The 11,048-nt window shown below is 33.8% G+C and overlaps 2 protein-coding genes across 2 annotated transcripts; one reads left to right on the forward strand and one right to left on the reverse strand.

Annotated features, from left to right (window-relative positions):
- Positions 1-744: 744 nt before the first annotated feature.
- LOC104215864 (uncharacterized) lies at positions 745-1,580 on the reverse strand. Its single transcript, XM_009765788.2, has one exon. It carries the CDS (start codon positions 1,516-1,518, stop codon positions 952-954), a length of 567 nt encoding a protein of 188 aa, XP_009764090.1. The 5' UTR covers positions 1,519-1,580; the 3' UTR covers positions 745-951.
- Positions 1,581-3,418: 1,838 nt separating this feature from the next.
- Positions 3,419-4,416, forward strand: LOC104215866 (uncharacterized). The gene is made up of 3 exons (XM_009765793.2): positions 3,419-3,565; positions 3,710-3,954; positions 4,059-4,416. Exons 1-3 carry the CDS (start codon positions 3,419-3,421, stop codon positions 4,414-4,416), a joined length of 750 nt encoding a protein of 249 aa, XP_009764095.2.
- Positions 4,417-11,048: the final 6,632 nt, after the last annotated feature.

Consider the following 11,048-nt stretch of genomic DNA (forward strand, 5'->3'; position numbering starts at 1 on the left):
CTTACTTTTCTTAAACTCCGTGCCTAGTCAACCTAACACGTATAAAATAAAACGGAGGGCAGTATAGTATATAGTCCTGCCTTTCGGTATCCAAACCTTTACTTGGAGCTCTATCTATCCTTTCATTCATTGAAATCTTATCGAGCTGTAGTTTCCTAGTGATTCCTCAGTTTAAGACAATCTGGAATCACATTAAACCTCTAGGAAACAACAGCTACATAAGAATCTATCAAAAAAAAAGATAGAGCTCCATGCCTTTTGATCCAAGAGTTTGTTTGCGACACTATCACAATGTATATAGTAACACATTAGCAATAATGTAAAGAGTGAGAAATCCCCTAGGTGTTAGCCGTCTGTCGCATGAACTCTGGGAGATCTAATGGACGAATTGACAGGTTGCAGTATTTGGGACAATTGCTAACAATTTAATCATTTACTTGTAAAGAACATAACGTCAAAGCCACATGGTAAATGAGCTGATGGGAAGATATTGAGGTTAAACTAAAAGAGCTCAAGAAAGGAACAACAGGCAAAGAAATGAGAAAAGGAGCAAAAAGAGGTAAAGTTTCATAAATAGCCATTCATTAACTAAACTAGCAACTGAAAGTAGATAAATCATCCGATCTCTTTATACTTCACTTTTGATGAGTTCAAATTTCTCTATGCTCCTCTTCAGCCTAAATGAATTTGCAGTTGTGAAAACTAGAAAACAGAAGGCACAGATATCCAATTTAAGCAAGTCGATGAAGCCAATCATTCTAAGCATATCAAACACAAACATAAAAACTACAAATTCCGCATAATTCAGTTACAACTCGAGTTAATTAAGTATCTTATTATAACTTCAAATTGAAAAACACAATCAGGATAGCAACAGCTAATCTTATAGCTAAAGAATTATAATTCCGAACTAAAAAAATAAAAAGTACCCAAAGTAGAAAGATCCATCGATTAATTGGTTTTTGGATCAGGCAAGGGGAAGAGGCCAGCACCAGCAGCTCCACGTGGCGGCGAGAATCCCAAGAATTTCTGAAGATTAGTCCTAATACTCATCGAACAAAGCAAGTACAAAAACGCCATCGAACAATCCGTCATATCATTCCCGGACAACCCTCTGTGACTCATCTTCTGAATAATTCTGAAGGGCACAAACGGCAATTTCGCAACAACTTTACCCTCGAAGAGACTGTTGAGAAACGCAAAAACCATAAAAAGCACAATGGCTACAACGAACCCAGATTTGAATTTGAAAAGGGAAAGATCCCGGCTTGAATCTTTAAGTGAAGTTTCGAATCTGTCGATTTTCTTGGATTTGTTGGGCTTTTTGGATTCGAGGGTTTTCATGGTTTCGAGCTTTTTGGAAGCTTTGTCGATGTTGGATTTGAGGGAATTGTAGGAAGTGGTGCGGTAGATGAGAACCCATGAGATTGCTTCGCAGATTACGGCTGTGCAAATTGAGATTCCTACGATTGTTAAGCCGTCGGAGTATTTGAGATTGGAGAAGAGAGTTGACGCCATTTTTATTGAGAGAGAAAATTAGAGATGATATGTATTTGTGGGTGATCTGAGAACTACTGGAGAAGCACATTCTTTTTATTAGTTGAGAAATTATACTACTATTTGAAATAGACAATTATTGTACTAGTATTACTTTTTGTATCTGGACGTGGAAAAATACTTGTTAGGGAGAGAATTTGTTCTAATGCACGTACCAGACCCCGAATACGAAAAATATTAGGAGTAATTTGATTTATGTGGTACGTATTGTTAGTTAAAAAATACAATATTGAATTACCATCCAAAGATGTGGTAGGATAGACCAGCTTACTCCATTTCGAAATTAGTGGGGATGACTAGTTTTTGGTATTGATAATTGGAAAATAATAGCTTTTAAAAAGTAGTAACTAAAAATACTCACTATCTAATGCGGATAAAATTTAGATAAGAATATTCTTAGCTAAAATATGAAAAAATTTAATATTTGAAATTTTTACATATAAAATTCTAATATAATATATTGGAGTTTAACTCTCTCTTTTGAAGGGCATTCACCAAATACATAGAGCCATAGACCATTATAAAAGCCATCGTACTAGTAATTCCCTTTCATTATGTTGGGTTTTATATAATAATAGGTGTGAATAGAAAATAGAGGGAAAAGATTTGTGCTTATATAGAAGCACATCTTCTAGCTCTTAAAAAGTTGAGAAGAAGTGGTGCTTCGTGCCGTCGCCGTCGATCGCTCGGCTTCGAATTTGGTCAATTGATAATTGTTTGGACCAAATTTATTTTCCGTTTTCCGTTATTTATTTTGCAGATAATTTCCTAACGCCTAACGGTTGTTTTTGTATTTAAATTCGCGACCAAATAGAAAAGTGTTTTGCCGAAACAGTATCTCATGTGGACATGTACTTTCACACCTATTCAACCCTGACTGTTTGGCTATAAATCCAAAGGTTTGGTCTCACTTTCAGACCACCGAAATTTGCATATTCTCCCTTCTTTCTTCTACATTTCTGCATTGTTTTCCAAAAGTAAAAACATAAGCATCAGTGTAGTTCATTGACGTTTGTTGAGTTCGACGAAGTCCTATAATTTTCATTGTAGGTATTACAGAATAGTTGTTCCGTTCTATCCTGGAAGGAATTAACCCAACAACCTTGGGCAACAGTGAGGGGATTAAATTCCTTAAGGAAACACAATTTTCTGTTGGGCTCGGAACGTTGTTCATCTAATTCTCTTTCTATCTTTTGTTTCTGATTTCGTTTTATTTTGCAGAAATTATATTTTCGAATACAAATACTAACAAGCTTAAGGAATTTAGTTTTTTTTATATTCTGTATTCATCTTACTTTCTGCTTTGGGAGACTAAAATCCTAGTGATTTTCTACTTATGTTTTGGAGATTAAAATCTTCGGATTTTCTACTCCAGTTTGAGATTAAAGTCTTTGTGGCTTTCTACTCAATCCGAGATTAAAATCCTAGTGATTTTCTACTCGGTTGTTTGTATTCGATTTGAAGATATAAAAACTTCACCGACTTATTAATTATGGTTGTGTCAATTTCTTTTACAGAAAAGTGACAACAAGTATAGAACAATATAATGGTTCTATTGGGACTACTAATGCTGCAATGGCTGTGTGTTGAAGTCGCACAACGCCTGCACCTGCGATGGCACCGGGAGAAAAGCCCGAAATTTTTCAGCGTGGACTTCAAGCGCTGGAAGCAGAAAACGTTCTTCTACCTGACCACACTCAATTTGCAGCGCTTTATCAGCCAGGACATTTCAGTCTTAGGGAAAGAAACTCCCAAAAATGAATGATCCGTGGTCACAGAAGTGTGGAAGCATTCTGATTTCTTATGCAAAAATTATATTTTAAGTTGCTTGGAAGACGGCTTGTACAATGTTTATAGCGTCATGAAAATATCAAGAGAGTTGTGGAATGCTTTTGAAAAGAAGTACAAGACTGAAAATGCTGGACTTAAGAAGTTTGTGGCCACCAAATTTTTGGATTTCAAAATGATTGACGACAAATCTATCATAACGCAAGTCCAAGAATTGCAAGTAATTGTTCATGAACTCCTTGCTGAACGTATAAACCGAGTCAATATTTTTATTCAAGATATTGACTATTTTAATAATTATAAATTTATGATTGAAGGTATGGTCATAAATGAAGCGTTTTAAGTTGCAACATTTATTGAAAAGCTGCCTCCGCTGAGGAAGGACTTTAAGAATTACTTGAAACATAAGCGCAAGGAAATGACGCTTGAAGACCTTATTGTTCATCTACGGATTGAAGAGGACAACAAGGCTGCTGAAAAGAAGTATTGTGATAACTCAATAATAATGGGAACAAATATTATTGAGGAAGCATCTACAAGCAACAGAAAGAGAAAGAAGCTATCTGGTCCAAAGAATTACTCGAGCAAGAAGAGGCTGGATACAAAGCTGTGGACTGTCGTGCACCTAAGAAGGACAAGAAGAAGAATCAAGCAAACATGGTTGAAAAAAATAATGAAATTGAGGACTTATGTGCCATGCTATCTGAATGCAGCTTGGTAGGAAATCCCAAGGAGTGGTGGATTGATTCTAGAACCACTCGCTATGTTTGTACTAACAAAGAATTATTTGCCTCTTATGTTTCCGCAGGACCCGACGAGACTATCTTTATGGGAAACTCCACAGCAGCAAAAATTGAAGGAGTTGAAAAGATAGCTTTGAAGATAACTTTGGGCAAAGTTGTGACTCTAAACAATGTTCTCCATGTTCCTGAAATTCGCAAGAATTTGGTCTCTGCTGGACTTCTTATCAAGAATGGATTTAAGTGTGTGTTTGTTTCTGAAAAAGTTGTAATAAATAAGAATGATGTGTATGTAGAAAAAGGATATCTAACTGAGTGCCTTTCAAGTTGAATGTAATAACTATTGATATCAATAAAGTTCAAACTTCTTCTTACTTACTTGAGTCAAATAATTTATGGCATGCACGTTTAGGTCACGTCAATTTCAAAACTATACGAAAATTGATTAACTTGGAAGTATTGCCTAAATTTGAATGTGATAATTTGAAATGTCAAATATGTGTGGAATCTAAGTATGTTAAACATCCTTGTAAGTCGGTTGAAAGGAATTAAATCCTTTAGACTTAATTCACAAGATATTTGTGACATGAAGTCAATACCATCTCGCGGTGGGAAAAAGTATTTCATAATTTTATTAACGACAATACTAGATATTGTTATATTTACTTACTTAATAGTAAAAATAAAGCAATTGAGGCATTCAAGCAATACAAAAAATGAAGTTGAAACGCAACTAAACAAAAATATCAAAATACTAAGAAGTGATAAGGGTGGTGAATATGAATCTCCTTTTGAAAAAATATGTTTGAAATATGGCATTATTCACCAAACAACTACCCCTTACTCACCGCAATCTAATGAAATTGCGGAAAGAAATAATAGAACGATAAAGGAGATGATGAAGAACTTGGGGGGGGGGAAGCTATTCTTACAGCCAATCAAATACTCAACCGAGTTCCCCATAGCAAAACACAATCTATTCCATATGAAAAATGGAAAGGTAGGAAACCCAACTTAAAATATTTTAAAGTGTGGGGGTATTTAGCTAAAGTGCAAGTTTCTAAACCCAAAAAAGTGAAGATTGGATCGAAAACGGTTGATTGCATTTTCATAGGAAATGCAAGAAATAGTAAGGCATATCGTTTTCTGGTTCATAAATTAGAAAATCCCGACATTTATATTGACATGATAATCGAATCCGATAATACTGAATTCTTTGAGAATATTTATCCATATAAAAATGAATGTGAGTCGTCTAGTGAAAAATCTAACCTACCTCGAGAAGAAGCAAAGGAAAGCACGTTTAATGAGGAAAATTCAAGACGTAGTAAACGTCAAAGGACAACTACTTCCTTTGGACCCGACTTTCTGACATTTTTGTTGGAAAATGAGCCTCAAACGTTTAAAGAAGCAATATTTTCCTCGGAAACACAATATTGGAAAGAGGTAATCAATAGTGAGATAGAATCCATATTAAGTAATCATACTTGGAAATTAGTTGCACTTCCTCCAGGAAATAAACCTTTGGGTTCTAAGTGGATTTTCAAAAGGAAAATGAAAGCTGGTGGTACTATTGATAAATATAAGGTAAGATTAGTTGTCAAAGGGTTTAGACAACGAGAATGTCTTGATTATTATGATACATACTTACCGGTAACGAGGATTACATCTATTTGGGTGTTAATAGCGTTAGCCTTCGTGTATGGTCTTGAAATCTATCAGATGGATGTGAAGACAACTTTCTTAAATGGAGATTTGGAGAAAGAAATTTATATAGAACAACCTGAAGGGTTCATGGTTCTCAGAAAATAAAAGAAGGTGTGTTGACTTGTTAAATCACTTTACATATTGAAATAAACACCCAAACAATGGCATGCGAAAACCAAACAATGTTGGCAAATGAATTTAAGATTAATGAGGGTAATAAATGTGCCTACATTAAAAACACTCCAAATCATATAGTCATTGTATATTTTTATGTTGATGATATGTTAATATGAGCAAAGACATTGCGGATATAAATGCTACTAAGCGTATGCTTGCTAGTAAGTTTGATATGAAAGACTTAGGAGTTACTGATTTAATTCTAGGAATTAAAATCCATAGGACCCTAAAATACTAGCATTATCTCAATCTCATTACGCTAAAATGGTACTTGAAAAATTCAAGTATTTGGATTTCAAAGTCGCAAAGACCCCGATTGATGTAAATGTGGCTCTTACAAAGAATCTAGGTCAAAGCAAATCTCAATTGGATTATGCTCGAGTGTTGGGAAGTTTAATGTATATCATAAATTGTACATGACCTGATATAGCTTGTACAGTAAGTAAACTGAATCGTTACATAAGTAGTCCCGACCAAACTCATTCAATGGAAATAAAACGAGTTTTGGGGTATCTAAAACATACCCAAGATAATGCTTTGCATTATAGTAAGTATCCTACGGTAATTGAAGAATATAGTGATGCAAATTGGATCATTGGATCATCAGAAATAAAGTCCACAAGTGGATATGTTTTTACAATTGGCGGAGGAGCAGTTTCTTGGAAATAATCCAAACAAACATGCATTGCTCGCTTTACAATGGAGTTTGAGTTTATAGCTTTAGATAAAGCTGGAGAAGAAGCCTAATATCTCTGGAATTTCTTGGAAGATATTTCGTTTTGGCCCAAATCCGTAGCTCTTATATGTAGGCATTGCTATGGTCAAACGGCAATAGGAAGAGCTGTAAGCGTTATGTATAACGACAAATCTCGCCACATACGACGAAGACATAATATCGTTAACAACTACTCCTTAGTGAAATTATCACAATTGACTACGTAAAGTCAAAAGATAATGTGTCAGATCCACTTATAAAAGGCCTAAATAGAGAGGCGACTAATAAATCATCGAAGGGATGAGACTATGGCCGATGACAAGTCACTGTGGCGGTAACTCTACCTAGAAGACTAGAGATCCCAAGATCTAGGTTCAAGGAGATCAAATAAAGTCATTAGTGACGGTTCAACATTGTCAAAAAAAATATTGGTCTATTCTCGTGATGAGACAATGTTCAGTACCAAGGATAAAACGTTAAGGCTTCTTAATGGTTTCTAAGTTTGATACGGAGTATGTCAAATAGTGTATCTATGGGATAACACGTTTAGGAATCACCTATATAAGTGTGAAGTGTAAGCCGCTTCAAGGAGAATTCTGTAAGGCCAGTTCTCTACGCACTTATGAATCAAGCAGTGTTCATGGCTGAAACGAACACAACAATGAGAACCAAATGCGGTTAAAAGGTTGATTGTGTGACTTATGGCTATATAGGTACACACCAAAGTTTGACGGTTCAAAGATATCAAATCTACCAATTAACCGAGTATATCCGACATAAGTTCACTATAGAAAGTTCAAAGGGGAACTTACTTATCAAGATGCAATTAATCCATACTTGTAAATCACACAGTTTTTCATGCATGCATATTTTCAGATAGCCATCCCCCATTCATATGGGGGATTGTTGGGTTTTATATAATAAGATATGTGAATGAAAAATGGATGAAAAAGATTTAGAGGAAACGAAAAGTTTGAAGTTGTTTCCTTTACTAATGCACTTTGACCCTAATTGGAAAAAAGAAAGAAAATCTTTGTGCTTATATAGAGAAGCACATCTTCTAGCTCTTAAAGAGTTGAGAAGAAGTGGTGCCTCGCGCCGTCATCGTCACTCGCTCGGTTCAACTTCGGCTTCGGATTTGGATTCGGATTCGGATTCGGATTTGGTCAATTGATATGATTGATTGATAATTGTTTGGACCAAATTTATTTCCCATTTTACGTTATTTATTTTTCTTTTTCCTGATATTTTTGTACAGATTTTATTTCGCAGATAATTTCCTAATGCCTAACGGTCATTTTTTAATATAAAATTCGCGACCAAATAGAAAAGTTTTCTGCCGAAACAGTACCTCATGTGAACAGGTACTTTCGCACCTATTCAACCCAAATTGTTTGGCTATAAATTCAGAGTTTTGGTCTCAGTTTCTGACTACCGAAATTTGCATATTCTCCCCTCTCTCTTCTGCATTTCTGCATTGTTTTACAAAAGCAAAAACATAAGCATCAATGTGGTTTACTACCGTTTGTTGAGTTCGGCAAAATTCTGTAATTTCTATTGCCGGTATTACAGAATAGTTGTTCCATTCTATCATGGGAAGAATTAATCCAACAACCTTGGGCAATAATGAAGGGATTAAATTCTTTAAGGAAATGCAGTTTTCGGTTGGGCTCGGAACGTTATTCATCTGATTCCACATTCGTCTTTTTCTTTTTGGTTTTGTTTTATTTTGCAGAAGTTATATTTTTGAATACAGATACTAACACATTACCCACATCGATCGAGAGGAGACAAATAGCTAAAAAGCTAATAAAACTCACAAGTTTCCTCTTTGTCGCAACTGCAAAGTTCCTTTTAATGGAAGAACCCCGATACAATCTTCGATTCTTCTTGCTCCTTACTACTTTTTCCTTTTTCCTTTTTTTTTGAAAAAAATATTGCTTTCGATTACAAATTGTGATATATAATTTATTAAGTTGATGTGCTAATTATATAATTGTATTCAGTAAGGAAAATTCCTACTGACATACTATTTCTTTAGTTTATAGTTTCAATATCGTTTTGGGTTTGATTTTTGATAAAGATGAATATGAAGATGGACCTATGAGAAATTGTGGCTTCTAAATTTATGTGTTCAAGTGCTAATTATAGGATTAATAATCACCAGTTATAGGTAAAGTTTCACTTATATTGGGTTTGAATCTCTAGCACATTATGCTGATTTAATTTTGGAGAAGCTTAAACTCCTGTACATTGTGTTGCGGCTCGAAGAAAATAGGAAGATGGAGAACTAGATCTATGCATTATTTTAAGTTGGGGGTATTTTTGTTCGAATTTTATTTTCGCATAAAAATGGATAAATTTCAATGAGTTGTGAAACTGTGACTCTAGTGATTCGGGCGATCGTTTTGTATATTTGAGCCTCGTTCCCCTATTTGATGCTTCCCGTATCTGTGTTTGTGATTATGTGACTTGCGATGGTGGTTGATTTGACTTTAGTAAATTTTGAGAATGAATTGAGACACTTGGGCTCATTTTAGAAGCTTAAGTTGTAAGAGTTGACCAAGGTTTTACTTTTATGTAAAACAACGACGGATTGGTGCTTTGATAGTTCCAATAGATTTGTATGGTAATTTTTGACATAGGCATATATTTAGAATAGGATTTGGGGGTTCATATGGTGTTTTGGCTCTATTTGCCAAAAGTTGGCAATTTGTAGGATTGATGAGTGCATAAGTTTGACCGAGGGTTAGTGTGAGCACCTAATTTTTGATAATATTTAATTTTTTTATCACTTCTTCTATGTAAATATTTTAGGGGTTTTAACCTACAATTTTTAGCTTTGTTACACTTTTTATTATAGGGTAAAAATACAAAATTTAAAAGGTGAATTATTACTATTAATATTATTTTATTTTTATTTTTATTTTTATTTTAAAATAATAAAAAAAATTCCGAAAAAATATTTTTTTTTAATTTTCGGGAGTGATTTAAAAAATAAGAAAAAGGGAAGTATTGAATAAAAAAATAAAAGTAAAAGTAGGTGGAATTCTCTTTTAAAAAGTAAAAGAAAGTAGAAAATTAAAAAAATAAAAGTAAAGTTTTGTGGAAATTTTTAAAAAATAAAAAGTAAAAGAAAGTTGGAATTAAAAAACAAATATAAAGGTATCTGAAAATTAAAAAAATTTAAAGTAAAAGAAAGTAGCATTTTTAAAAGAAAAACAAAAGAAAGTGGATTGGTTTTTAAGAAAGTTAAATAAAGTGGAATTCTCTTTTAAAAAAGTAAAAAAAGTGCGATTTTAAATAAGATAAAAGTAATTAAAGTTGGAATTTAAAAAATAAAAGTAAATAAAGGTGGGATTTCTTTTTATAAAAAAATAAAAGCAATTTGTAAGTGGGATTTCTTTTAATTAAAAAATAATAAAATATTTTTTTAAAAAACAAATCCGAAAAATCTCGAAAATTTTGCTATAAATAGGAGAAGAAAAAAAGAAGAGAGGAGAAAGAAAAAAGAAGGGGGCGGAGAGAGCGGTATACACTCTGGATACACTGGATATACAGGGGTAGAATTCATTTTGGAGAGAGTAAAAAAGATAGAACCAAATTTTCTGAAATATTGAGAGCGGAAGAACACCAGAGAGAGTTCAAAGCTAGAAAGAGAAAACAAAGAGAGATTTCCGGACTATTTTTCTTCTCCATTTTTACTGGTTTTCTCCGTGTTGCTGGGATTTCTGGATTGAGGTGTTGAAGCTACTGTGTTGGGCTTTCTGCTGCTGTATTTTGCTGTTTGCTGTTGCTGATTGCTTACCCCATTTTTCTGTTCTACGTACTAGGTACATGTCCTGAAACTCGATGTATGAAAATATCCAGTTGAAAATGAATGAAGTGGAGGCCTATTGTTGATTTACTGCTTTCATTATACTGTAATAACCGTACTGATGGACTGTTAATTATAAGTTTATGCATTTGAACCGTTAAGTGTGTGTTAGATATTTAGAAATGCATATGAGTTTAGTTGAGTATTCGTTGTAATAATTCCATGCAGACTAACAGAATAGTTTCTATTAGTTTAGTTAATTTCCGGTTTTCCTAGATCTGTATAAATGGTATTTTCAAGCTGTGATTAATTAGGCTGTAGACTTTTAAAGTAGTGTGATACTTCTTCTGATAATGTGAGCTTTATATTTAGTAGTGATGATGTGAGTTAATCTATAATTCTGAGTTTGAATGGTTGTGTGTGGGTTCGAAATCAGAAAGTTAAAAGTAGATATGAGATATGTAATTCGTAAGGTTAATTTAGGCAATCCATTTTCGTCCAGCATCCTTAATTCTCGAGTTTCAATTCTCATATGTGGTCACGTTAG

Source organism: Nicotiana sylvestris, chromosome 3, assembly GCF_000393655.2.
Source record: "Nicotiana sylvestris chromosome 3, ASM39365v2, whole genome shotgun sequence".
NCBI lineage: Eukaryota > Viridiplantae > Streptophyta > Magnoliopsida > Solanales > Solanaceae > Nicotiana > Nicotiana sylvestris.